At 40.6% G+C, this 26,512-nt stretch overlaps 1 protein-coding gene and 1 long non-coding RNA gene across 2 annotated transcripts in view; one reads left to right on the top strand and one right to left on the bottom strand.

Annotated features, from left to right (window-relative positions):
- Positions 1-26,512, top strand: part of Cyp4g15 (Cytochrome P450 4g15) — a 168,422-nt gene that overhangs the window by 98,283 nt on the left and 43,627 nt on the right. Inside the window, exon 3 of the mRNA XM_067785534.1 lies at positions 142-339. Coding sequence (XP_067641635.1) covers positions 142-339 — 198 coding nt within the window. The remainder of the gene's footprint in view (positions 1-141; positions 340-26,512) is intronic.
- LOC137251252 (uncharacterized) overlaps positions 1-26,512 on the bottom strand; it is an 87,199-nt gene that overhangs the window by 26,096 nt on the left and 34,591 nt on the right. The window lies entirely within an intron of this gene.

The following is a 26,512-nucleotide window of genomic DNA, read 5'->3' as shown; positions in this document are numbered from 1 at the left end:
AAGCTCATTAAAATGTATGCAGATAGGCCAAATTTAGGGCAGAACAACGTCTGCCGGGTCTTCTAGTAAATATTATAAATTAAGAAATGACAGTCATACATACATTCATTAAAATACATAAACTTTTTTTTTCTTTCATAGCGGTTTTTAAGACTGTCATCAGGAAGAGTGCTGAGTTCGAGAATATTGCAAAAATGTGGATTGGTCCACAATTGGTTGTTTTCATTTATGATCCACGTGATGTCGAAATATTATTGAGCAGCCATGTTTATATTGACAAATCATCGGAATATAAATTCTTCAAGCCATGGCTTGGCGAAGGCTTACTGATTAGTACAGGTAAGGAATTGAGTACAAAGTACAAGCGTGAGATGATGGCAGCCAGCGTTGCCACTTGCTAAATTTTTTGTATCCAAATTGAAAAAAATGTATGCATTTTTTTTTTAATTTATAGATTGATAGTTTTTGAGTCATTTCGCCTGAGTTTTAAATAAAGTATGAAAATTTTGATGTTGCTTTGCCCGGGGCCTGAACCAAGGATCTTCGGTGTGGTAGGCGAAGTACGGTATCACTACACCACGGCGGCCTCAATACCCTCTCTGAATTAGCGAGACATTTTTGAGTACTTCCAACTAGATAGCATTCTAAAATTTAATGTGTCATAAAATTTCATATTTATAACTTTTATAGAAATTCTAACTAAAAATTTGTAGTTTCCAAAGTTTGATTGAACTTCCATCCTAAAAATGCATCCATTTCAGATTTTTTGTATCATTGTACCGAGTGAAAGGAGTATGGGTAGGTGGCCAGATGGATAAATCTGCGAACTGTGACTGCTTCCTACCTTACGAGTGGGGCAATCTCCGTTTACCGTGCGGAACGTCGTTTCTTCTATTTGGTCCGCCAATAACTCACACCTGCAGTCCGCTTGTAGGTTAGAATGCCATAGATCGTGGTGGGCATTGAAATCGCCTAAGATAATGCAATTATCGCCAGTGAGTAGTGCGCTGATGTCAGGGTGATAAACGCGAGACCGCCTCCCAATCCGCTCTCGCGATCTTTTCTGTGGACGTTATACCCATAGCAAAACAGATCTTGCTGTGAGTTTGGTCTCTTGGATCGCTGTAATGCGGATGTTATGCTGCTTCATGAAATCAAGTATCTCCGTGATCTTCCCAGTTAACCCATTACAGTTTAACTGCAGTATTCTGAAGTGCAACGGGGGAGACGTCGTCACTCTGGGGGTAAGTGATGTTGTGGCCCTGAGACTGGACGTCCCTGGGTAATCATTGGGGTACTCTTTGTACTTGGGTTTGCGGCCTGGCAGCATGGCGCGATGAACGCCGTCGGGGGTTTCCCGTCGTTGAGACCAGAACATCTCAGAAAGTCGCTCCGTCCAGGCAGAAACTGCATTGGGCAGATGTCGCAAACATATATATTCTGTGCTGGTAAACGTTGCAAAAGGTGGTAGGGACTAAGAGTATGTTTACCTGATCTACTCGAATGCTAGTGCCGGAAAAAGGGAGAGAAGAAGATGGGGGCAGGGGCTGGTGCTCGGCATTGCTACCGACTCTACTACAGAGATTGTAGTTATGGGTAGGAGCGGCCGTATGAGCTGGCGGCGCCATGGGGCGCGAGCAGCAGCGGGTACTTTTTGTGGCTTGCTGAGCAGCAAGGCTGCTAGAGGGTAGTGGGGGAGGCGCTAAGTCGCAGATTACGCGACGCCCTAGGATGCGAACAGCAAGGAGCTTCAACAGATTTATAAAAGTTACGAGGACATCGGGTTTTAGGGTCTAACCCAGAACATCCCGTCCGATGCAACCATCCCTTAAACGTGACACACTGACAAAAGTATGACCGTCCTAAAAAGATCCTTTTCCGGCAAACGCAGCAAACCCAGGAGAATATGGCGCAGTGCCGCTGCAAGAATGCAACCATGGTCACGAATTAAGAAAAAACGTACTTAACAGACCTTTGTCAACGAATACTCTTAATTTTGAACTTGTTTCGTTCGTTTTAGAACGATTTTTTCTCTGAGTGTAGAGTTTGCAGTTTAGTCCAGCTTAGCTGCCCATATATTAGTGAAGCTTTTTTCGGTTAGTCTTAATTCAAACGGCTATGAAAATCTTTCCAATACGCAAGGCAAATAAAGTAAACTACCAAATTAAACGAAAAAATCAGTTGCATAAAATGCTACAATCGAGTATGGGCTAAAGGTAATGTTACAGTTTTCACATAAAGTAATGACAATATTTGCAAATAATACACATATTATTCAACAAACACTACACTGTGTTACTGCTTCAAAGATTCACTGCAAAGCCTGCGAAAAGTCAAAAAATATGATTATTTGTTATTCAAGTCTCTCTATGACCCTCACCCGAGGTAATTTAATGTTGTTCGAAACTTGTACAAATAATTCAGCAAACTTTGAACAATCGTGCATTGTAGCGTTAAGCTGTTCACGCAGTTTAAGTTGAAGTGCGAGTATTTCCATGTACTTAAAAGCCCCGTCACATAAGTAGTTTTTCATATATGTAGATGACTTTAACTCAATCTTAAGTCCGCGGCACAATGACATTTTTCATATAGATGCGTTTAACACAAGCTTATGCATTCCAATAACAGCGCCACAATCAACCAAGATGTTGCATTTGTAAATATGAAGGAACTTCAGACTTGGCAATTGAAGTTTATTACGCCTTGACCATTCATATATAAAATTTCCCCAAGCACTGTTTATACATTCTCCCTATACAACAAAAATACTTGCTAACATATTTTGTGTCGTATTCGATTGTTATATTGCAGTTTTTAATTGCGAAAAGTGTTGAAAAAGTTACCAACGAGTGAGAAAAATAATTTGACTTGCAAAGTGTACCAACACCCTTAGCCAAAACAAATGATAAATTCTTATTCTTATGTTTTGCTTGCAACAAAAGTTGCAAGTTGGCTACTTTTTCACGTCAGATGGCGCCAGTGTCGCTCAATCTAAAAAAAACGTGCAATCTACTCACAATGCATACGATTGAGTAAAACGTAAAAACTGCTTATGAGTCGGGGCTTTTAACATCGGGTGTACATTTATAGGTAAGTATGGATGTACATATGTATGTACGTATTTTCATTTCATATCAGCTTGTGTATTAATGTCGTTAATGGTTAAGAATGTATTCCCCAGCGGGTTAGGAGGCTAAGAATATACCTGCGGCTGGTATGCTTGCCGTAAGAGGCGACTAAAATACCAGATTGATTCAAGACTTTGTGCAGCGCAACCCTTCAATGGGTTGCAGCGCAATTTATAGCTTCTCCAACACAATTGTCAACCACACCTAAACGTGGCGAGCCTTGTTTCTTTAATGGCCGAGGCTCTGACGACGCAAAGTTCCTTACGGATCTATCGGGTGCGAGTCATACAAAATCGTTCCAGAGATGGTCGGGTTAGTACCTTAATTTATTTTTATTTATTTATTTAATTATTTATTTATTTATCTACAAATTTAACAATTAATCAGACTAAGTATAATTACGGATTACAGAATAAATTACAGAAGCATACATAGTGAGCAAAATTATCATATAAAATATGTATATATATTATTAAATCCGTTGTCGGGATGGACTGTGATGCCGAGCAACGGAATTGATTATTAGTGCTGTCGGAATGGACGTGATTTCGAGCAGCCGGATCTGCATCCGACAAAGGAATATCAACATCGATAACTCTCTCCAAAACCTTCGGACGTACGTAGTGTATGTTCTGCGTGCGATGTGTCCTCATATGAGACCTGTAATCATTTCAATTGTAATGTGGAACCTACGCTTCGAACACCAATCTCCCTATGATCCGGTCCATGGATGTTTTCGTGGTCCTAATGGGGTCATTTGGGGGTAATTTCGTGATGAGTTTAGGGAGTTTCTCCAGGATAACTTTAGAAACTATGTCAGAATACTCCCAGGGTCATTTGGTGATCACTGCGGGTTCTTTATGTGGTCATTTCTGGAGCTCTCTTCTTCGTGGTTCACCCGGGTTAATTTGGCGGTAATTTCGGGGACTTGTCGGATCCTCCCGGGGCCATGTTATCATTATGCCATATTTAGTTCCCATCGCAATCTGTTCTTTTCTGCATATTACATTTAGAATATTATGTATATAAATGGTTTACAGCTGCCATTTTAAATTATGCTTAAGAATTATAACTTCTCATGCGCGTACAATAGTTTACACACACTTTTTTTTATTGTTATTGTAGGTATGCATGCAGAGATATCCTATGAAATGGAGCCAGACACTTTCAAAATTATTTAAAAGAGAAGAATAGATAGGCTAGGCTACTAGGTTCGTTTATGAGATGAACATTGATGTGTTGATTCGAAACATAAGGATTAAGCCCTAATGCCGAGAGTAAAACCTTCATAAGAGTAATATAATGTAACTGTGACATAAAATGGAGCCTGTTGCAATTTATTAAGTTTTTCAGATAAGTGATTCATGGTCATAGCTTTCTCATGCAGACCACAAAAAAACGTGAAACTTTGTTTCCTCTTAAAAAGTACCGATCTATTTTTATTTTATACTAGAAGACCCGGCAGACGTTGTTCTGCCCTAACTTTGGTCTATCTGCATACATTTTAATAATTTTTTTCCGTCTAACTCTGCCCTACCCCTCTACACTTTTTCCTAATCTTTTTATTCACTCCTCCCTCCGTATTTATCGCTTCATCTATCTCCATCTTCGTCTCATTCTATCCCTTTCCCAGTCTCCTTCTCTGTTTTCTCTTGTCACAATTTTTTCTCATTCTTCTTCATCTCTTATTGCCAGTCCCAGAGGGTGGTATGTATTTTGTTCAAGTCCCATTCCGAGTCTCAGTCCCAGTCCCAGACAAATCGAATAGGACGTATGTAAATAGGTATGTGGGTATTATTAGTTCTTGTCTTTATTTCGGCTTCGCATGCATATTTATCAGTTTTGCCAGCTTGATGCGACTGAATCGAATATCGCAACAATGGCGGATAAAGGGGGGGGGGGGGGGGGGGGGGCGATCGGCCTCCCCCCCCCCCCCCCCAGACCTACCTGAATAAATATTGGGCGTGCTTAATTTGCCAGAAATTGAAATGAATTTTTTAGATTTCCGTAAAATTGAGATTGAATGAAATATTTCTTATCTTCTTTTGTCTGCTTGTCTAGCGAAAAAAGGTAAATAATAAATAAGTGAGTTTTGCTTTTTCCGCTTATTGCCGCAGATATGCCATGGTTTGTGAATAAAATAGTTGAAACATGGTGACCTTGCAAAACATAAAAAAATTCTTCATATCACCAACCAACTTCATTTTTTTTTTATAAAAGTTCCGGAACACACCTAATATGTCGTTTCATTTATGCAATATCAGAGCCACTGATGACCTGATACGAAACTTTTATTCTCTCTCAATTCGTTTCCAGGAATGGGGCTCGAAATCAGCTGTCTGTTCATTCAATTGTAAACAAAAGTTCATTCGTTGTAAACAAAAGTTCATTCGTTTCCAAGAATGGGGTCTGAAGTCAAATTATTCATCTCTTTTTTTCCTTTTTTGATTGCTGCAATAGATATAGATTCAAAATAACTCCACTTAGTTAAAGCCACAAGTGAAACTCTCTTATCAGAAAGAACTAGTTTCTACCTTTGAGCTGTATAAAATCATTTCTTGATTGTTTTTTGTTCGAATTCTTTCAATTAGTTGAGCTAATTTGAGTGCTTAAAGATAAATTCGATACGTTTATTTGTAATTATGTCAAAATGGTGTTCTGAAGTTAATCATTAATTTATATTACTGACTTCCATGGCAAAAATGGATTTTGAGCTTTCGGCCATGATCGCCCCCCCTCATCTGGAGACCTGTATCCGCCCCTGTATCGCAATGAACTTTAGAGCTCTCAGCAACAGCTTTGATTTGATATCCATAATACACACACATTCTAGGGGTATCAGGGTCCATGTTTTGGCCTATATATCGAGACCCTAGTCACCAATAGGTATGAAAACTACCCTGTACTAAAGCACTCCTCAACAGCTTCAATTTGATACCCACAATGTAAAAACATTGTATAGGCGGTCACGGGCCCACGTTTGGCCTATATCTCCAGACCCCAGTCACCCCGGGGTATGAAAATTATCCTGTACTATAGCACTCATCAACAGCTTGCATTTGATATCCATATTGTATAAACACATTCTAAGGGTACCCGGGTCCACGTTTTGGGCTATATCTCGAGACCCTAGCCTCCCAGTTGTATGAAAATTATCCTGTACTATAGCACTCATCAACAGCTTTCATTTGATATCCATATTGTATAAACACGTTCTAGGGGTACCCGGGTCCACGTTTTGGGCTTTATCTCGAGACACTAGCCTACCAGTTGTATGAAAATTATCCTGTACTAAAGCACTCATCAACAGCTTTCATTCGTTATCCATATTCTATAAACACATTCTAGGGGTACCCGCGTCCACGTTTTCGCTTATATCTCGAGACCCTAGTTACCCGCGGGTACGAAAAATACCCCGTATCAAAGCACTCATAAACAGCTTACATTCGATACCCATATTGTACAAACATATCCCAGGATTACCCAGGTCCACGGTTTGATCTCAATACCCTATCCAGAACGGGATAAAAATCTCCTGGTTCTAGGCTACCCCTCCACCAACTTTCAGCCAAATATGTTCATCCGTTCCTTCCTCTTCAATCACTCTTTATCTATTTAAAAAAGCGCATCAAAAGCCGTTGCGTAGTTTTAAAGGTTTAAGCATTCAAAGGGACATGGGACAGCAAAAGCGACTTTGTTTTATAATATGTAGTGCTAGTGATACATGCAAAAATACCAAAAAATAAAAGGTTTTTGCAGAATTTTAAGGAAATGTTTAATATTTTTAACGAAAGATTATTTTTCAATAGATGTATGCATTCTTAACCATTTATGTTGTATAAATATGTATGTACATACCTATGTCAAGCTGATATGATATGAAAATACATACATATGTACATCCATACATACCTATAAACCTACGCCTGAAGTTAAATAACGCAGCGAATGCTATATACATATGTACGTATGAATGTGTCGCATCAAGCCTCACTCAAAAGCAATTAGCGCGGACAGTTCACAGCGAACAAACACATATACGCATTTTTTGATAAAAATGTTACTTTTGTTTAAACAATTTGGCTGATATAAGAAAGGAATCAAATATTTTTTTTTTGATGCAGATCGAAGGTAAATATTTCAAAGTTTTACTGAAAAGTAGAATTTTTTAAATCCATCCATCCGTTTATGAGTTATAGCTGTGTAAACGAAAATTTTATGATTTTTTACTACATTTTCGCAATTTGCCACGCCCCTATAATTTATATCTTCAAATTATATTAACTGTACCATCTCACGTAGCTAAGCTTTCAAATGCAAAAAACCGTTTTAAAATCGGAGCATTCTGTGTGAAGTTATGTGCATACATGGCATTTAGCGACTTTATTTTATAAGATTTATAGATTTATCGAAAATGTCGCTTAAAATATATATATATATAAAATATTTTATGTAGCCGATTACTCGGATATTACGAATAGAATAAGATTATTGCTCGGCTACATTCATGAAAGGTATGAAGTGTTCGGAACAGCCGAAAACAGTCACGGCCTTCTTCTTTTTTTTTTAGTGCAACTGTAGACTTCGCTGATATAAAATAATTTACTAAATCACAAATTGTATGATAGAACATTTTATTTCAACTTTATTGAAAAAGTTAACACAGCACTTTATTTTAAAAAGAATAAAGGAATTAGAAAATTGTTTAAAGTTTAAATTTAATTTTATTGTATACATACTATACCCAGTTTTACAAGATAAATTTTCACTTTCTCGTGGAACGTCTCTTCAGTATTTTATTCCAAAACGCCCTATATTAGTTTAAATTCAATATATTTTGACGTGAGGTGAGGCTTTTATGAAATAAATCTAAAATGGAGCGTTCAGCAAAGATAGAGTAATAATTCACTCGGCAGTTATACACAAAAACACCTTCCAGATTAATTATTAGGAATCAATCCTTTTATGAAACCCCGAATTTCTGAATCAGCTACATTTGCATAAAGTTTCGTAAATTGGGAGTTCCCAACATCGGTATCTATTACCACCGCACAAAGTTCTTTATTAGCGACGCCCGGTGCTCCAGGATATCCAACAATCATACCAGCGTCACCTTTAACACAATACATATTTCTTTCTTGTGGGTAATTCGCACATTTCTGTGTTTCTACTATAGTTACGTCATGTGTAAAACAAAATCGGTGATTTTTTAATCCCGTCCATTGACTAATTCGCATCTCTTTGCCCACCGGAAGTTGATTTTTGCAAAGTGGTATTGGCACCACTCCATCCTCCTTAGTAAAGGGTATAGTCAGTTCAAATCCAGCTATATCCATTTTGCCTTTTCTGTCATCGTTTTGATAAAATACATCCTTCACTTTGCGACATTCTCCGCGGAAATTTACTGAATTAGGTACAACGTTGATTAAATCTGTTTTTTCCTTCAGGCATTTCGCAGCTGTGATCACTATATGCCAAGAGACTAATGAACCAGCGCAATAACATTGGTCATTTTTAATTAATGCTACCAAATAACGCTGATCGTCATCGCCAGGTTGCGAATTTATACGGGTGAATAGAAAGCTAAGCAGGACAACCTGGATCACGAGATGTTTGTTTAGATTCATTTTTTTTTCCAGACTATTACCGCTGCTTGTTAAGTTTAAAGAAGTATAAAGTAACTAAAGCAAGAAAAGTTTTGTGGGTGCTATTTATACACAGTTGTGAAGCTTTATCAAATTTTCGAGTGCAAGTGCACGGTTAGAAATTTGAGCCTAAATTTGTAGCCATTAATCGGTTTAAACACTTTTTGAAACATTTCGCTACTAAATTGGAAACCTCTCAATTTACTATTGTCTTTTTTTAATTTTATTCGATTTCAATTTAAAACTTGTTTAAACAATAAGTTTAAAATATTAAAATGGTTTTAAAACAAAACCGAAAAAGTTTGAAAAAATCCAAAAACATAAACTTGTAGTTACTTCTGGGTTTGAAACAAAAGCAAAAGGTTTCAAAAATTTAAAAATAGAAACTGGAATAGAAATGTCTGACTTTAAAACTTATACTAAGAGTTTAAATTTGGTGCTGAAAATTCAAAAATAACAAATTTTATTTGTGAAAAGTACTGCAAGTTATCGAATCTTTTTCAAAAAATTGTGTTATACATAAAAGGTGTTATGAAATGATTTCTTATACAGTAGGTAGAGCGACGCAGTAGGAAAAGTCTCTAGTTCAAGCCTGGTGCGTTTCTAGTACATTCGGAACCTCTACTAGTTCGCCCTCTATATCTTTTACATGCTTCCAACTGGCGAATCTAACATGGCGATATCCTAGTTTGTTTTAGTTGCATTAACTTTTCTATAGTTCCGAACAAGATATGTGCATATTTCCACTTTGGAAGTAGTTGTTTTGGAACTATTTCGGTAGTTCCAAACTAGTGTTAAAATGACAGCTTACTGGTTTTCTTGGTACTATTTCTTTGGTTCCGAACCGAAGAGAAATTCTAAATGCTGCTTCTCGTATTAGAGATATACGCCGCCGATAAACGCCGCCGCCGCCGCCGATTAGCGTGCTTTTTTGCACGCCGCCGCCGGTTGTCAAAATTATCGGCGCGGCGGCGGCGGCGTTCGGCGCGTTACTATATTTTATACTCATTTAAGACTGTCTAGGCCATTTATTGTTCATCTCGAAAATTGGTCCGATATGGTCGAAAGGGGTATCAAGGGATGCGTATCACTGCCAGTTATAAAAATCCTATTGCGAAATTTAATACTTTCTAACCGGTCAAAAGTTATTTGACAAAACAGGCGCTTTCCATCCCGGATTTCGCATTACCGAATTCACCAAGTTATTAAAAGAAAACACTTAAAGAAAAGTTATATATAATAAATTTAAAAGCTCACTTCGCATAATTTTTTTCAATAAATTAAAAAACAACAATGAATTTAAATAAAATGTCTCAAAATATAGAACACATTTTCAAAATGTCCTCAAGTCAATTTTGTATCCCGAGTGGCCGAAAGAATAAGGGAAATCAGTGATGCACAATTCTTTAGTATGCTCCAGTGGTTTAAATTCTCCTTTGAAATGATTCTTGGCTCATACTTAAGTTGTATATATCTTCAACATGTAACAGAAGGGTTGGAAAAATCACTTTATTTGCTTAACTATAAAATAGCGTTTCAAATCTTAATTTTGATTTTCACACTTCATCATTCGACACCCAAGTCTCCCGGTTTGACATTTCCTAAAGTTGGTGGCCCTATCCCCAACCAGTCCTTGGAGTGAATCTTATTGATTATAGCCTATCAACCAAGTTTAAATATCACCTACACGTTACGGCTGCTGTTACAAATTTGGATACGTAAGCACATATATTTACCAGGTGAGGCATTGTCCTTCGCAAGAACACTCAAAGTGGTGAAGCAAAAGCTTTCTCAGGACAGTCGAACAGATGACCTTGTGTTCTGCTACCCTAATGTAGGGGATAGTCGAGCTAGTCTGAAAACTGAAGGCGGTTATCCATAATGAGCTCTTATATCATAACGCCGGAAATGAAGACTATTAAGTAAATTTATCGAACACAAACGTATGCAAATTTTGGTCTACATTTTACAACTTTTATCCACGGTCCTTGCAAGTTTAAATTATGTAGATGCGCCAAGGATTATACGATTTTCGCCCATGAGTTATGCAATGATATCCACTTAGACTGCTTATGAATAGTTACTTCCTAATGTTTCAAGGTGTTTTTTTGGTGTAGCTCGGAAGCATAGCACGACAGAAACATCCGTCAGAAAGTCTTCGGAGCTACACCTAGGGCTCCTGGAAAAGTGAAGTCGCCGAAGGTATTAGTTCGAAGTCGTAGTTCTATAGCTTCTGTGCTGGCATATTGTATAAGGGCCAGGATGCGTGGTAGCGACTGGTGGTCGGGATTGCCACTGTTCGCACGTCGGGAATTGTAGCTCTTAGAAAGAGCCAATTGAAGCATTGATGCTAATCGTTAAAACTGTGCAACGAGAGTCATGACTTTTAATAGACTATCAATAGCAACCGTAAGTCGCCTTTGTGCGTAACCAACAAGGAGCCACAAATGATTTAAAGAAATCGTGCCGACGACGGGTATTATAGTTAGCCCAGAACATCTTCTTCAGTGAAACTACATTATAAAAGTGTTACCATATTAAGTATTTCTCCCTCTCTCTGCAAGAAAATTTTCTGAACGATCCGCGAGAAACAAAAACCGCGGATCTTTTCGAAATGGTCGAAACGTCGATTTCCTTAAATACATATAAACAAAACTTTTCCAAATATTTTTCTTTTAAATTTTCGCTTTACAAGCCATCCGCAAGTTAATGATGTTGTTCCAGATCGTCAAACATACCATTGACGTCAGTAGTATGTTTCCATATTCATTAGTTGTGGACAATGTGATACTCTGAAGTCCAGCCATTCAATTCAGAGGTTTACGCCGATCACTTTGTCGGCGCGCCGAACACGCCGCCGCCGCCGGTATATAATAGAGGCTACGCCGCCGCCGCCGATTAAGTGACCGGCGTAAACCTCTATCCCGTATGACATTAAAGCATTTATCGATACCTCCGAGCCAGTGGGAAAGTTTGGGAAAAGAAATCATACTCATAGTCGAAGTTACTTAAAGCTGTTAGCGTTTTTTTGTAGCTAACATATATCTCAAATTAAATATGGTCAAGTAAAGGTGTCTAAGTTCGGGTGTAACCGAACTTTATATACTCAGAGTGAGCTTCAATTGTGCATTTCATTTCAGATAAATCACTTTTCTACATAACACTTGGCACCGCCCGTTTAAAAAAATGTCTCCCCATTTCCTCTTACAATAAAACTTGATAAGTGAAATATCATTGATTCAAAACTATTTTTTGCTAATTTATTGCTTATTATTCTAGTCTACGACCCTTTTAAACTTGTTTTATATCTAAGTTGCCGTGGTTTTTAACTTTTACTAGAAATATTTTCTGCTATAAGGAAAATATGTGTACACAATTTTATTACGATGCGTTAATTTTTCTTCGAGTTATGGCTCCCGAAACATAGAAAATCGCTTAGTCATAAAAGGGGCGGTGCCACACCCATTTTCAAAAATTTTTGTGTTTTCGGATTTAATATTACAATTCAATTTAGAAAGTAAAATTCTATTTATACAAAGCTCTTTTTCGCTAAGATATAGCTTATTATTTTCGTCTACGACCCTTTTAAAAATCTTTTATATAAAATTGGGCGTGGTCCTTAAAGGATTTCGTTAATTTTTCTTCAAAGCATTCCTTATAGTAAAGGCAACCTCTGTGCCGAATTTTGTTACGATAGGTTTAAAGATTTTTGATTTATGATTAATAATATTTGTAAAATGTGTGGGCGGTGCCACGCCCATTTTAAAACATTTTTTTATATTTTTATCAAGAGTCTCAATATCAGTCCACCCGTCAAATTTCAACATTCTAGGTGTATTATTTACTAAATAATCAGGTTTTTTGTGTTTTCCAAAATTTTATATATATAAAAAGTGGACGTGGTTATCATCCTATTTCGGTCATTTTCAATACCAATCTTTCCTTGGTCCAGATAAGCTCCTGTACCAAAGTTGGTGAAGATATTTTAATATTTACTGAAGTTATCGTGTTAACGGACAGACGGACGGACATGGCTCAATCAAAATTTTATTTCGATACTGATAATTTTGATATATGGAAGTCTATATCTATCTCGATTCCTTTATACCTGTACAACCAACCGTTATCCAATCAAAGTTAATAGATTCTGTGTGCAAAGCACTTTGAGTAAAAAAATAAGAGCCCAAGCTGTCGATTTTATAACTGGGTAAAATCTTGTTAGTACCAAACTTGTACTTATTTGGCAATTTAGGTCTAGTTTCGAACCAGAAATATGTATCCCTAGGTACTAACTGAAAGGATCTCAGAGAACCGTCCACTATTTTTTTTTATAGCTTTAAGTGTAGACTTCTCCAGTTGCACTCATTTTCAGGAAGACCGTTATAATCTATATTTAAAAAAAAATTTGGTTTGATCATATGTCCAAAATATTTCAGATTTAGACCAAAACTTTTTACCGTGTGCCAGCCAAAATATCAAACCACTTATCGATAAAAAGTGGCCGCCGTGGTTTGGTGGGAGCGTGCTTCGCATACCACACCGAAGGTTCTAAGTTCAAGTGTGGTCAAAGCAACATAAAAAATTCAGAAAAAGTTTTTCAATTTCAAAAAAATATGTCCAAGCGCGATCGCACACCTCTGCATTGATTTGGCATACACTCCAAGCATATTTCTACTATGAAAAGATTTTCAGTAAAAATGCATCTTCCTTACATCAGCTTCCTTTTGGAATCGGCATAAAACATGTAGGTCCCGTCTGCCAATTTGTAGGGAAGATCAAAAGGGAGTAAGACGCAAATTCGAAGAGAAGTTCGGCCTAATTTTTATCGGAGATAAATCGCGCCAAGCACAAATTTTTTTTTTGTTTCTTGTTCATTTTTTTATGGTTAATGCGTCAAGCGCAATACAAATTATAAATCAGCTTTTGATCTTTCAAGGTTATTATGTTTATTCCAGAGAAATTAAATTAGTGCGTAGTTAGTAAAATATTTTGCTATTCTTTTTCAGCGGAAATTTTAATTGTACTTAATTGCTCGTTTCCTTATTTGCACAGTTGAATTGTGCTATTAAGGTCAAATAGGTTAAGTGATACATGCGTGTACAATATGACCGTAATTTTAACTCTTTCACGCATATGGGACACCGGTGTGTCAAATGTATCCAAACGGCACCCTGATGGTAGCGATAGAGAAAGCCCAGCAAAAAACTTGAACCGTATACAAGACCTATTTTGTTACGGTCTGCTGCTACGGTCTACGGCTACGACCCACTTGGGAGCGTGTTCACGGGAACACACCTAGCGATGTGGAAAAGGTTGCGATGAAAAATATCGGAAAAGAAGGGAACAGACAGACCGGCCATCACTAGAAGACGGAAAAAAAAGAAAAAAAGAAAAAAAAAACCACCACGAGTTTCCGAGGAAGAAAAAAGCTTTCTTTTCCTTTTTGCTGGCGGTCTGAAGCGGTAGAGCACACAACCCTCGTGACCAAAAAGTGGTCAAGTGAAAAATTACAGGATACTTAAGTGCATCCACATATAGTTGGTGGAACTGACGAGCGCGTTCTCAAATACAGATAGTTCACCATCAAAATTTGGGCGGTTTATAGCAATCGTAAAACACTCCTCTACATATGTTCATCGTATTTTCGGAATTCCTCAAAGCCGTGCTTATATACATAGCCAAATTTTGAAAGGCTAAGGAGCTACATACGGGAAGTTTACATTTTAACGTTTTAACCCGAAAATTGTCTCCGAAATGAGTGAATTCAATTAAAAACGAAGTAAGCTAGCCGGTGGCCACGTTGAGACCGTTTTAACCTACTCTCAGGACGTGCTAAATTCCCGAACATCGTGAATACTAATAAATAGTAATTGGAAGGCATCGGCGTTGCCTTCTCCGCGTATGCGAGGAGCGCGGGAATGTTGGAATATTCCCAACGATTGCCACGTAATATACACGGTTCCTCAACTTAGCAATAGTGGTGTTGGCTTAGCGGTGTCATTTCCATCCACACCAACTGCAATAGCACCAACCATATCCAGTGACCCCGGCACCGTCATATGCCAAGACGCCAGACGTACCACTCCTAGAGTGACATATCAACAAACACAGCGCCATTCACCACAGCAACATATTAATGATACACAACAATTGCAACAATTACAATTGCAACAACAAACGCAAAACCATCATCTAAACGAGCTGAGCAAATATTGGGTGGTGTCCAATGGTCAAGCATTGCCCTATAACATTCTACCTAATGGCACGATAATCACACCTCATTAACGCCAGCCAGCAACATCTGAGCAACATACGCACACTCAGCAGCAGCAGGTTCAGCAGCAGCAACAGCAACAACAACAGTACCAACACCAACTACAACAACAACGTTTGAAACTGGGTGAGTCCGTTCCAACTCGGTGAAATTGTATTATGTATCTATGTGAAGTGATAAAATTCGTCACTTACAGATTATCGTTTCAAATTTTTGTAATTCATTCCAAGCACGCTTAATGAATCTAAAGACCCCTTTCTGTAACTCGATTCGAACGTACGGTATATGCATTCGGACACTTTGGTGCTCTTAACTCTGTTGACCCGTCGGATAAGTGCAATGTAAAACCCGTTCTGCAATCTTGCGAATAAGAACCATTGTTCTGTAAAGCTTGTGAAAGGTCAATACAGTCAAGAAATAGAAAACCAAAATTATGAAAGTGTGAGTTCTGCAGATAATATTATTCCAGTCGAGTTACAGAATAGTGTCACTAGTATATATATAATACCTTACATATTTGAATGTGTCACTCGGAACCATAAATTTTTTTATACTTACCTGCGAAAGCCATGTAAATGGGTAATGCATTACACATTAGCGACACAGGCCTTTCTGCGAGAGTTATAACCTAGATGCAACAGGGGTTGGGGAGCGATGTCCTTTTGAACCCGGAACAATAAACTCGTTTCAGACGTTTTTTTTTTTTTTGTATTTTCAAATAACGTCGCGAATGAACCCTTGCACAAAAAAAAAGGAAGAAGAGGAAGAATTCCCCAAATTAAATGAAATACATAAAAATGAATTTAATGTAATTGCACTAGTAATTAAAAACCAAAAGATATTTAGTACATTCAAAATATTTTCTACACTATATACGAAACCACTAGGCTGTAAGACATATAAGGAGTTGAATCCGAATAATTGTATGCGATGTAAATGTAATTCGGAATAAACGTAAACTCTAGCATCACATGTGAAACTTAGAAATTCTCGATAGAATCCTAAAAATTTAATGCATAAGTTATTAATTAGTATGAATTGTCAATAAATCTAAATTGTAAATGGGAATGCTGAGGTCTCCTTTCTTTTAGAGGGCACCTAAGGTATACAGGTAAGGGGCCACCGAAATTTTAGGTGCGTCGGTGGCCATGGATTTTGAGGGTGGGACAAGCACCGGGCGTCGCAACAACACCCGCGGCGCCCCTCTGTATATTCGGCCCTTTTATTTGTATTTTTATTTTTCAGCTTATTTTTTTTTCTCTCTTTGATTTTTCAGATTTAGTAACCGGTCGTTTCCGGTTCGATTAGTTTTTTGATCGTTAGTTAGTTACTTTTTTTTTGACAGTTTTTTTTGAATTTAAATTTTGAATGTTTAACGGTCTGTCCGTGGCATCCGGTTCGACCGGATGTTGTTTTAAATTGAATTTTAAGCGTTTTGAGTCGGTCTCTGCGCTTCTGTCGGTTTTGTTTTGAATTTGACAGCTGCTAGTTTTGATAGGCATGATAGGAACATTTTTCTGTTTATGGCGCAGGAACAGTAGGGTTGGCAAGGACCCGCCCCAGCCGACAATGACTAGCCACTGTGCACCAACATATCATGCCGACCGCCTTCCTTACTGCTTCCATCGTAGATGCGTAACCATAACAGATGGCGCCCAACGTGGCGCCTGAAGCGCTGACCGCGAGGGTCAGTCGGGTCAACCTGTGAGGTTGACCATCCCACCAGTCCGAGTGAGCAGCCACAGAGCTGCCACCTACGTTGCGGTGGGATGGTTGGACAGATCAGGTTGTCCGGGCTGGTCATCGGGGGCAGTGGCCGAAGGAGCCACGGACTTTACGTCAAGTCTCCGGATTTTTTTTTTCCACCCGATGAGGCAGTGCTAAACGCACTTGATTTTTTTTGTAAGTGGGATTTTAGTTACCGGAAGTTGTCCGTTAGTCGGCTTTGGAATAATTTTGTCCGCTAATTGGGTTTTTTTTTGTAATGTTAAATTTTTTCCTTTTATTTGCCGAATTTTGTGTCGTCAGTGTGAGTGCGTGTATGTATGTGGAAAAAGAACCCCGGCTCATCCCACGCCCCAGGTGGTAGTTTAGAATACCACCTGGACTGTGGAGGGTTGAGCTGGGATTCAGAGTGGCACTCCTTCCTGTCCCACCAGACTGGGGGAGCGGTTCCGAAACCGCTCCACCCATTGCGGCGGAGGCAGGAGGGGTGTCCAGTAAAAATGAACGGGAGGCCTCAACACCCCCAACCAGTCCCAGGGGCAAGCCCCTGGAGACTGCCCCTGCGTTGCGGCTGGGCGTGTTGAGACCAACCCGTGTGTGCCTGGAGTGACCCTAGTGGCCTCAAACCAGTCTCGGAGGGGGGCCTTAAGACCCCCTCGCACTGCGGTTGGGAGCACTAGGGCCAAGCATGAATGTGTTTGTAGTAAATTTTTTCTCGACCGGTAGCCCAGGTGCCTTCTGGGAATGGGATGTCAGCGTTCCCATTACAATTGCTACCAAGTTTTCTCAACTCCTCGCGTAATTTTTATATGCACATTTTTTTTTCTCAAGGCATCGCCTAAAATATAAGGTAAAAGGGGGAATTCTGATTTTTTTTTGTTGACCCCTAACTGCGCTACGCGGCAAAAGTTTTTTCTAACTACTACGTAACGAGCTACATTTTTTTTATATAATTATTTTTGATTATGTCACGCGAGCAATCGTTCGGCCAACCGGGGCGAAATACTCCGTTCGGGAGTGCGGGAGGGTTCCGGGGAAACCAAAACCGGGGCGGTGCTAATAGGGGGGCTTTTTCGAAAGCAAGGCGTCCTTTGGTGGTGCATACCCCAGTAGGAGGATCCTACGGAAATCCCGCGGGGACTCATATAGGCTCGGGCCCGAACGACGACCGCGACAAACTGGACATACCTGTAAGCACCAGCAATTTAAATGCATCGCTGCTAAACACACACAACATCTCGGGGATAATGACCAATGTGTCGAACTATGCACCAGATGGAGCGGGTGCCTTACCACCAAATCAAGAGGTTGGAAATTTTGGGAACGCTACCAGCGATCAGGCGAACCTCCTAGGAATGCAGGACGAAGCCACTCGTGGAGGCTCGTGGGTGGACGTGCTACACCAACTGTTCCAGGCTTCGCAGGAGGAAATGCGGAGAGAGATGGGCTCAATTAGAGCCAACATGGCCCAGCTCAACGCCGCTCTCGAATCCACGCAGCAAGCACACCAGCAACACAGGAACGCAAGCAGGATGGACCGTAACCCATTGCCATCGGTAGTACCGCCAATGTACCCGACTCCAAGCAGCATAACAGTAAAACCGCAGGAGTGGAAAATCGCATTCGACGGCACTGGGAGTGTAAGCGATTTCCTCTTCAAATTAAACACCTTGTGTGAGCGCACACAATGCCCTGACGAACAAATAATGGCCAGTTTCCACTTATTCCTTTCGGGACGAGCCGAAGAATGGTACTGGCTGTTCACAAAACAAAACCCAAATGCGACATATGCCTTTTTGTGCTACTCCTTAAAAAGAGAGTTTGGCACCTTGAAAACGGACCACGAGATCATGATGGAGATCTCCATGCGCAAGCAAAAGGCAAGTGAGTGTTATGACGTGTTTCACGCGGACATAATCTCCTTGAACGCGCGCTTAAGGGAGCCGATGTCAGAGCTTCTACTGATTGACATAATAAAAAGGAACGTCAACAGTAGCCTTAAGCTAATGCTTTTTAATGCGGACGTAAGGAACCTCCATGATCTGCGCGATGTAGCACGCCGAGGTGAACAAGTGCTGAAAGAGAGCAAGCTGCTGGGAGCCAATTACCCAGGACGGCATGTAAGCGAGGCACGCGTGACAACCCCGGACATGACGATGGAAGGCGAGAACGGCGAGATAGATCCGCAGATAGAGGCGCTGGAATATAGACGCAGCAGAAGACCGGACTACTCGGGAATCCAGTGCTGGAATTGCCAGGGAATGGGGCACTCCTATATATATTGCGAGGAACCCATAAAAAGTCCTTTTTGTTTTAAATGTGGGTATAAGGGTGTATTCACTCCTAAATGCCCTAGGGACCATCGCAGGCAGGGAAACCAGTACCCGAGCGAGAAGATGGGGGAACCTCGTTCGGCTTCATAGCTCCCACATCAGCCAGTGCTCGAGGCGTCGTCCCGTGCGCTGAACCAGAGGGCGAATCTCTGCATGGAGGTGGTGAGCTTCCGAGGTGCAGTAGTACCCTGGCAGAAGAACCCTCGACTGTAATAATAACCTTCCCCGATAGTACTGACGATTCGAATAGTTCTGAATCCGAGAGTCGAACGTCCTCTTCCACGATGGGCGAGCAAATCAAAATCCTGCGACGCCAGCATAGGGATGTCGCGTGCCAAACGCAACTTTTCCCAACCCTAAAAGAAAGGGAGGATAGGTATGAACAAATGAGACATACCATTTTTGACCAATATCCGGTATCGGACAATATTTTGAAGTGTAGGAAGAGATACCACCGGAGAGTACAGGAGCGTAGACTGCTGCAAGCCACCACGTTAACGCTTACAGAGGACGAAAGGCCTTTAGTAAAGGCTAAAATTAAAAATAGTTTTCTTGTAGGGTTGTTGGACTCGGGAGCCAACGTCTCCATCTTAGGGAAGAATGGATTAGAATTCCTAAAGGGTAACGGCTTCGAATATCAGCCCTTACATGCGTTCGTATATACCGCAGGCGGCAACAAGCAAAAAATTTTAGGCTCAGTATCTCTACCGGTCACTTTTAAAAATACCACAAAGATTATTCGTTTTTACCTTGTTCCCTCATTGCTCCAAGAAGCATACTTCGGGGTAGATTTTTGGAGAGCATTTGCGTTAGCTCCCGAAATATTCCCGAGCGTAGAGTGTTTAGAGACTAGGCTTGAAAAGGAAGAGGAACTTAACCTCCATGAATTGTCACCAGAACAGAAATCAGAATTGCGAAAAGTCATCGAGACGTTTCCTTCGTACGAGAAGTTAGGCCTAGGGCAAACTAAATTAGTGGAGCATCACATCGACACCGGTGATGCTGTGCCTATAAAAAGCAAGCATTTTCCTCTTTCGCCGCCGAGGCAAGCCGAAGCTTTTAGAGAACTAGACAGGTTACTACAGTTAGGAGTTATAGAAGAATCCAACTCCCCGTGGTGTAGTCCTGTAGTACTGGTCCGGAAACCAGGCAAAGTCAGGCTGTGCATAGATTCGAGAAAGGTCAACGCGGTGACTAAGAAGGATTCGTACCCCCTGCCTCATATCAACGGCTTATTGAGCAGACTGAAAGATACGCATTTTATTAGTGGCATTGATCTGAAAGACGCGTTCTTCCAGATCAAATTGACAGAGTCCTCGAAGGAAAAAACAGCATTCGCAGTTCCGGGGAGGCCTCTGTACCACTTCAAGGTGATGCCATTTGGTCTGTGCAATGGACCGCAGACTATGAGTAGGCTGATGGACAAGGCGATCCCTTCGCGTCTGCGAGAGAACGTCTTTGTCTACCTGGACGATCTGATGGTATGTAGCACTAATTTTGAGGATCATCTAAAATTGCTAGCGGAAGTGGCGAACTGTTTGAGAGACGCAGGTCTGACAATAAATGTGGAAAAAAGTAAATTTTGTCAGAAGGAAATACGCTACTTAGGGTATTTGATAGGCAGCGGGTGTCTGAAAGTGGATCCGGGAAAAGTAGAAGCAATACAAAACTTCCCGATCCCTAAATCCCCTCGGCAAGTGCGTAGGTTTGTGGGCATGGCGAATTGGTACCGAGCATTTATTACCAATTTTGCGGACTTGGCAGGTCCCTTGACCGACTGTCTCCGCAAGTCAGCAGGCCCGTTTAAACTCACTCCTGAAGCTATAGAGGCGTTCGAAAAACTAAAAGTAGCCTTGAGTTCGGCGCCTGTCTTGGCCCAACCAGACTTTTCAAGGGAATTCGTGATACAATGTGACGCTTCCAAAATAGGTGTTGGCGGAGTATTGTTTCAGGTCGATGATGATGGCGCTGAGCATCCAATCGCATTCGTGTCGAAAAAGCTGAATAATGCTCAACGCAATTATACAGTAACCGAGCTGGAATGTCTTGCAGCCATAATTAGCGTGAAGCGTTTCCGACCCTATGTCGAAGGATTACCTTTTCGGATTATTACGGACCACTCCAGTCTCAAGTGGTTGATGACACAAAAGGACTTGAGCGGGAGGTTGGCGAGATGGTCACTCTTACTGCAAAGATACGATTTTAGAATGGAACATCGTAAGGGCACCCTGAATGTAGTACCAGACGCGCTGTCGCGTTTTGACGTTGACGAGTTAACTTTCACTACCACACCCGGAGAAATAGACTTAGTCTCTCCCGAATTCGCCAGCAAGGAGTATTTAGACTTAATTCGGACCGTCACCGAAAACGAGGAATCACTTCCGGATTTACGACTGGTGGATGGTGTAATTTTCAAAAGAGTTAAGTTTCGTAAGGGGATGGAAGGGGAAGAAGACTCGCTGTGGCGTTTATGGTTGCCAAAAGGGTTGACTGAGGAAGCAGTGAGATTAGCACATGACGCTAACCGGAGTTACCATGGCGGATGGCTGAAAACCTTAGAACGTGTTAGGCAGAAGTACTTCTGGCCGCAGCAGGCTAAGGACGTCAGGGACTACGTCCAGCGTTGTGACACCTGCAAAACGGTAAAACCCACCAATCAGCAGTCGAGACCACCTATAGGGAGTGCCTTTGAATCCGAAAGGCCATTTCAGCGGTTGTATTGCGACTTTCTAGGGCCGTATCCGAGATCTAAGCGGCGAAACCAATTTCTTTTCATAGTACTAGACCATTTTTCAAAATACGTTTGGCTAAAGCCCATGCAGAGAGCTACCACTGTTAACGTTATAAATTACTTCGCTTCAGAAATTTTTCCGGCTGTAGGGGTCCCTGAGTTTATTCACAGTGACAATGGTAAACAGTTTATCTCTAAGGAAATGAACCAATTTTTTGCAAACTACGGGGTGACGCACGTGAGGACGGGGCTATATTCTCCCCAAGCGAACGCATCCGAACGCGTCAACAGAGAAATTGTTTCTAAGATTAGGATTTTCCTGAAGGATAAACCTGACCACACTAATTGGGATAAGCATATACCCGAAATTTTATCAGTTGTAAGAAGTGATTTCCATACGGCGATCCAGTGTTCCCCATACTTTGCATTATATGGCCAAAACATGGTCCAACATGCCTCCACGTACAAAATTTTAGAGAAGCTCGGCAGCCTTCGGGAAGATCAAGTTACGATAGTAAGCAGAGCTGACAAGTTGACTAATATCCGTGAGCAGATCCGTAAAAATTTAGATCAGGCCAAGGATAAGGGAGCAATCACCTATAACAAGCGCTCTAGGCAAGTCAACTACAAGGAAGGTCAGGAAGTTTTCAGAAGAAACTTTGCCTTAAGTAACTACAAACAGGGCATTAACGCCAAATTCCTACCCAAATACCTGAAGTGTCGCGTGCTTCGAAAAATAGGTAACGCATTGTATGATCTCGAGGACCTAAACGGGAAATTGATAGGTCGCTTCCATGCTTCGGATATTCGTCCGCAATGAACCAACAAGGGCGTTTCTTTTGCCAATTTACAATTTGATTTTTTTTTGGTTATATATCCACCTATTGGACTTTTTTTGTCTGGGCGTTTTGGCGGTCGGGGACATCTCGTCCAGTATTCTCCCCGAGCACTGACCTCATAGGATGTTCACGCGCGTACTCACCGAGGACCGTGAACACCCTGGCAGTCCCGCTTAGGTCGGACTAGCCTTTCGGAGTTTGGACGAGTTCTCCATATCAAAATGTCTATTTTTTTTTTGTCTTGCCTTTTGTGGGGGCGATAACCACTAAAACCTTTCGGAGTTTTGACGAGTTCTCCATAACAAATGTCTAATTGCCGCAAAGCCCTTATAACTAGGAAACAGAAATTATTCCCAACTTGACTTAATTTTTTTGACAGACCTATGTTGCCCGGCTAGCTCCGTAGTAAGACTTTGAGACTCTTATCTCAGGGGTGAGTCGTGCCCCACGTTGCTTGTCGTCGGAGATCCCTGGCAGTGGCTTCCCACAGAGGATCCGGTTTCCTGTTCGCTTCATCGTCAGGTCTTCAAAGCGAAGCAGGTTTGTTACGGTCTGCTGCTACGGTCTACGGCTACGACCCACTTGGGAGCGTGTTCACGGGAACACACCTAGCGATGTGGAAAAGGTTGCGATGAAAAATATCGGAAAAGAAGGGAACAGACAGACCGGCCATCACTAGAAGACGGAAAAAAAAGAAAAAAAGAAAAAAAAAACCACCACGAGTTTCCGAGGAAGAAAAAAGCTTTCTTTTCCTTTTTGCTGGCGGTCTGAAGCGGTAGAGCACACAACCCTCGTGACCAAAAAGTGGTCAAGTGAAAAATTACAGGATACTTAAGTGCATCCACATATAGTTGGTGGAACTGACGAGCGCGTTCTCAAATACAGATAGTTCACCATCAAAATTTGGGCGGTTTATAGCAATCGTAAAACACTCCTCTACATATGTTCATCGTATTTTCGGAATTCCTCAAAGCCGTGCTTATATACATAGCCAAATTTTGAAAGGCTAAGGAGCTACATACGGGAAGTTTACATTTTAACGTTTTAACCCGAAAATTGTCTCCGAAATGAGTGAATTCAATTAAAAACGAAGTAAGCTAGCCGGTGGCCACGTTGAGACCGTTTTAACCTACTCTCAGGACGTGCTAAATTCCCGAACATCGTGAATACTAATAAATAGTAATTGGAAGGCATCGGCGTTGCCTTCTCCGCGTATGCGAGGAGCGCGGGAATGTTGGAATATTCCCAACGATTGCCACGTAATATACACGGTTCCTCAACTTAGCAATAGTGGTGTTGGCTTAGCGGTGTCATTTCCATCCACACCAACTGCAATAGCACCAACCATATCCAGTGACCCCGGCACCGTCATATGCCAAGACGCCAGACGTACCACTCCTAGAGTGACATATCAACAAACACAGCGCCATTCACCACAGCAACATATTAATGATACACAACAATTGCAACAATTGCAATTGCAACAACAAACGCAAAACCATCATCTAAACGAGCTGAGCAAATATTGGGTGGTGTCCAATGGTCAAGCATTGCCCTATAACATTCTACCTAATGGCACGATAATCACACCTCATTAACGCCAGCCAGCAACATCTGAGCAACATACGCACACTCAGCAGCAGCAGGTTCAGCAGCAGCAACAGCAACAACAACAGTACCAACACCAACTACAACAACAACGTTTGAAACTGGGTGAGTCCGTTCCAACTCGGTGAAATTGTATTATGTATCTATGTGAAGTGATAAAATTCGTCACTTACAGATTATCGTTTCAAATTTTTGTAATTCATTCCAAGCACGCTTAATGAATCTAAAGACCCCTTTCTGTAACTCGATTCGAACGTACGGTATATGCATTCGGACACTTTGGTGCTCTTAACTCTGTTGACCCGTCGGATAAGTGCAATGTAAAACCCGTTCTGCAATCTTGCGAATAAGAACCATTGTTCTGTAAAGCTTGTGAAAGGTCAATACAGTCAAGAAATAGAAAACCAAAATTATGAAAGTGTGAGTTCTGCAGATAATATTATTCCAGTCGAGTTACAGAATAGTGTCACTAGTATATATATAATACCTTACATATTTGAATGTGTCACTCGGAACCATAAATTTTTTTATACTTACCTGCGAAAGCCATGTAAATGGGTAATGCATTACACATTAGCGACACAGGCCTTTCTGCGAGAGTTATAACCTAGATGCAACAGGGGTTGGGGAGCGATGTCCTTTTGAACCCGGAACAATAAACTCGTTTCAGACGTTTTTTTTTTTTTTGTATTTTCAAATAACGTCGCGAATGAACCCTTGCACAAAAAAAAAGGAAGAAGAGGAAGAATTCCCCAAATTAAATGAAATACATAAAAATGAATTTAATGTAATTGCACTAGTAATTAAAAACCAAAAGATATTTAGTACATTCAAAATATTTTCTACACTATATACGAAACCACTAGGCTGTAAGACATATAAGGAGTTGAATCCGAATAATTGTATGCGATGTAAATGTAATTCGGAATAAACGTAAACTCTAGCATCACATGTGAAACTTAGAAATTCTCGATAGAATCCTAAAAATTTAATGCATAAGTTATTAATTAGTATGAATTGTCAATAAATCTAAATTGTAAATGGGAATGCTGAGGTCTCCTTTCTTTTAGAGGGCACCTAAGGTATACAGGTAAGGGGCCACCGAAATTTTAGGTGCGTCGGTGGCCATGGATCTTGAGGGTGGGACAAGCACCGGGCGTCGCAACAACACCCGCGGCGCCCCTCTGTATATTCGGCCCTTTTATTTGTATTTTTATTTTTCAGCTTATTTTTTTTTCTCTCTTTGATTTTTCAGATTTAGTAACCGGTCGTTTCCGGTTCGATTAGTTTTTTGATCGTTAGTTAGTTACTTTTTTTTTGACAGTTTTTTTTGAATTTAAATTTTGAATGTTTAACGGTCTGTCCGTGGCATCCGGTTCGACCGGATGTTGTTTTAAATTGAATTTTAAGCGTTTTGAGTCGGTCTCTGCGCTTCTGTCGGTTTTGTTTTGAATTTGACAGCTGCTAGTTTTGATAGGCATGATAGGAACATTTTTCTGTTTATGGCGCAGGAACAGTAGGGTTGGCAAGGACCCGCCCCAGCCGACAATGACTAGCCACTGTGCACCAACATATCATGCCGACCGCCTTCCTTACTGCTTCCATCGTAGATGCGTAACCATAACAATTTGATATTGCCAAAAGGCTTAAAGCATCAGGCCTTAATTCTGTAAAGATGGGGTATGGCGTATTCCTTATAATAATCCGTATTGCTTACGTCACCAGGCATAAGGTTTATCTGAAAGATAAACTTATCTATATATATAAAAAGAAGTGTTCATTTTGATTGTCACTCCATAACTCCAGAACGGATAGAAAGATTGCCATGAAATTTTTAGGAAAGATACAGGAAGGAGAGATGATGGTTAGTTGATTTTGAAATCCCAAATAGGTTTAGCCATGCTTGAGTTATGATTTTTTTTAGAAAAAATTCAAATATGTATATAAAAGAAAGTGGTGTTAGTTGCACTACGCATAACTCAAGAGCGGATGAACCGATTTGGCTGAAAATTGGTGGAGAGGTAGCTCAGAACCAGGGAACGGACATGGGAAACTTTTTATCCCATTCTGGCTAGGGTCTTGAGATCAAAACGTGGACCTGGGTAATCCTGGGATATGTTTGTAGGGTATGGGTGTCAAATGGAAGCTGTTTATGAGTACTTTGATACTGGGTATTTTTCGTACCCCTGGGTGGCTAGGGTCTCGAGATATAGGCCAAAACGTGGATCG

Source organism: Eurosta solidaginis, chromosome 4, assembly GCF_040869045.1.
Source record: "Eurosta solidaginis isolate ZX-2024a chromosome 4, ASM4086904v1, whole genome shotgun sequence".
Classification (NCBI taxonomy): Eukaryota; Metazoa; Arthropoda; class Insecta; order Diptera; family Tephritidae; genus Eurosta; species Eurosta solidaginis.
This window is presented reverse-complemented; position numbering and strand designations above follow the sequence as displayed.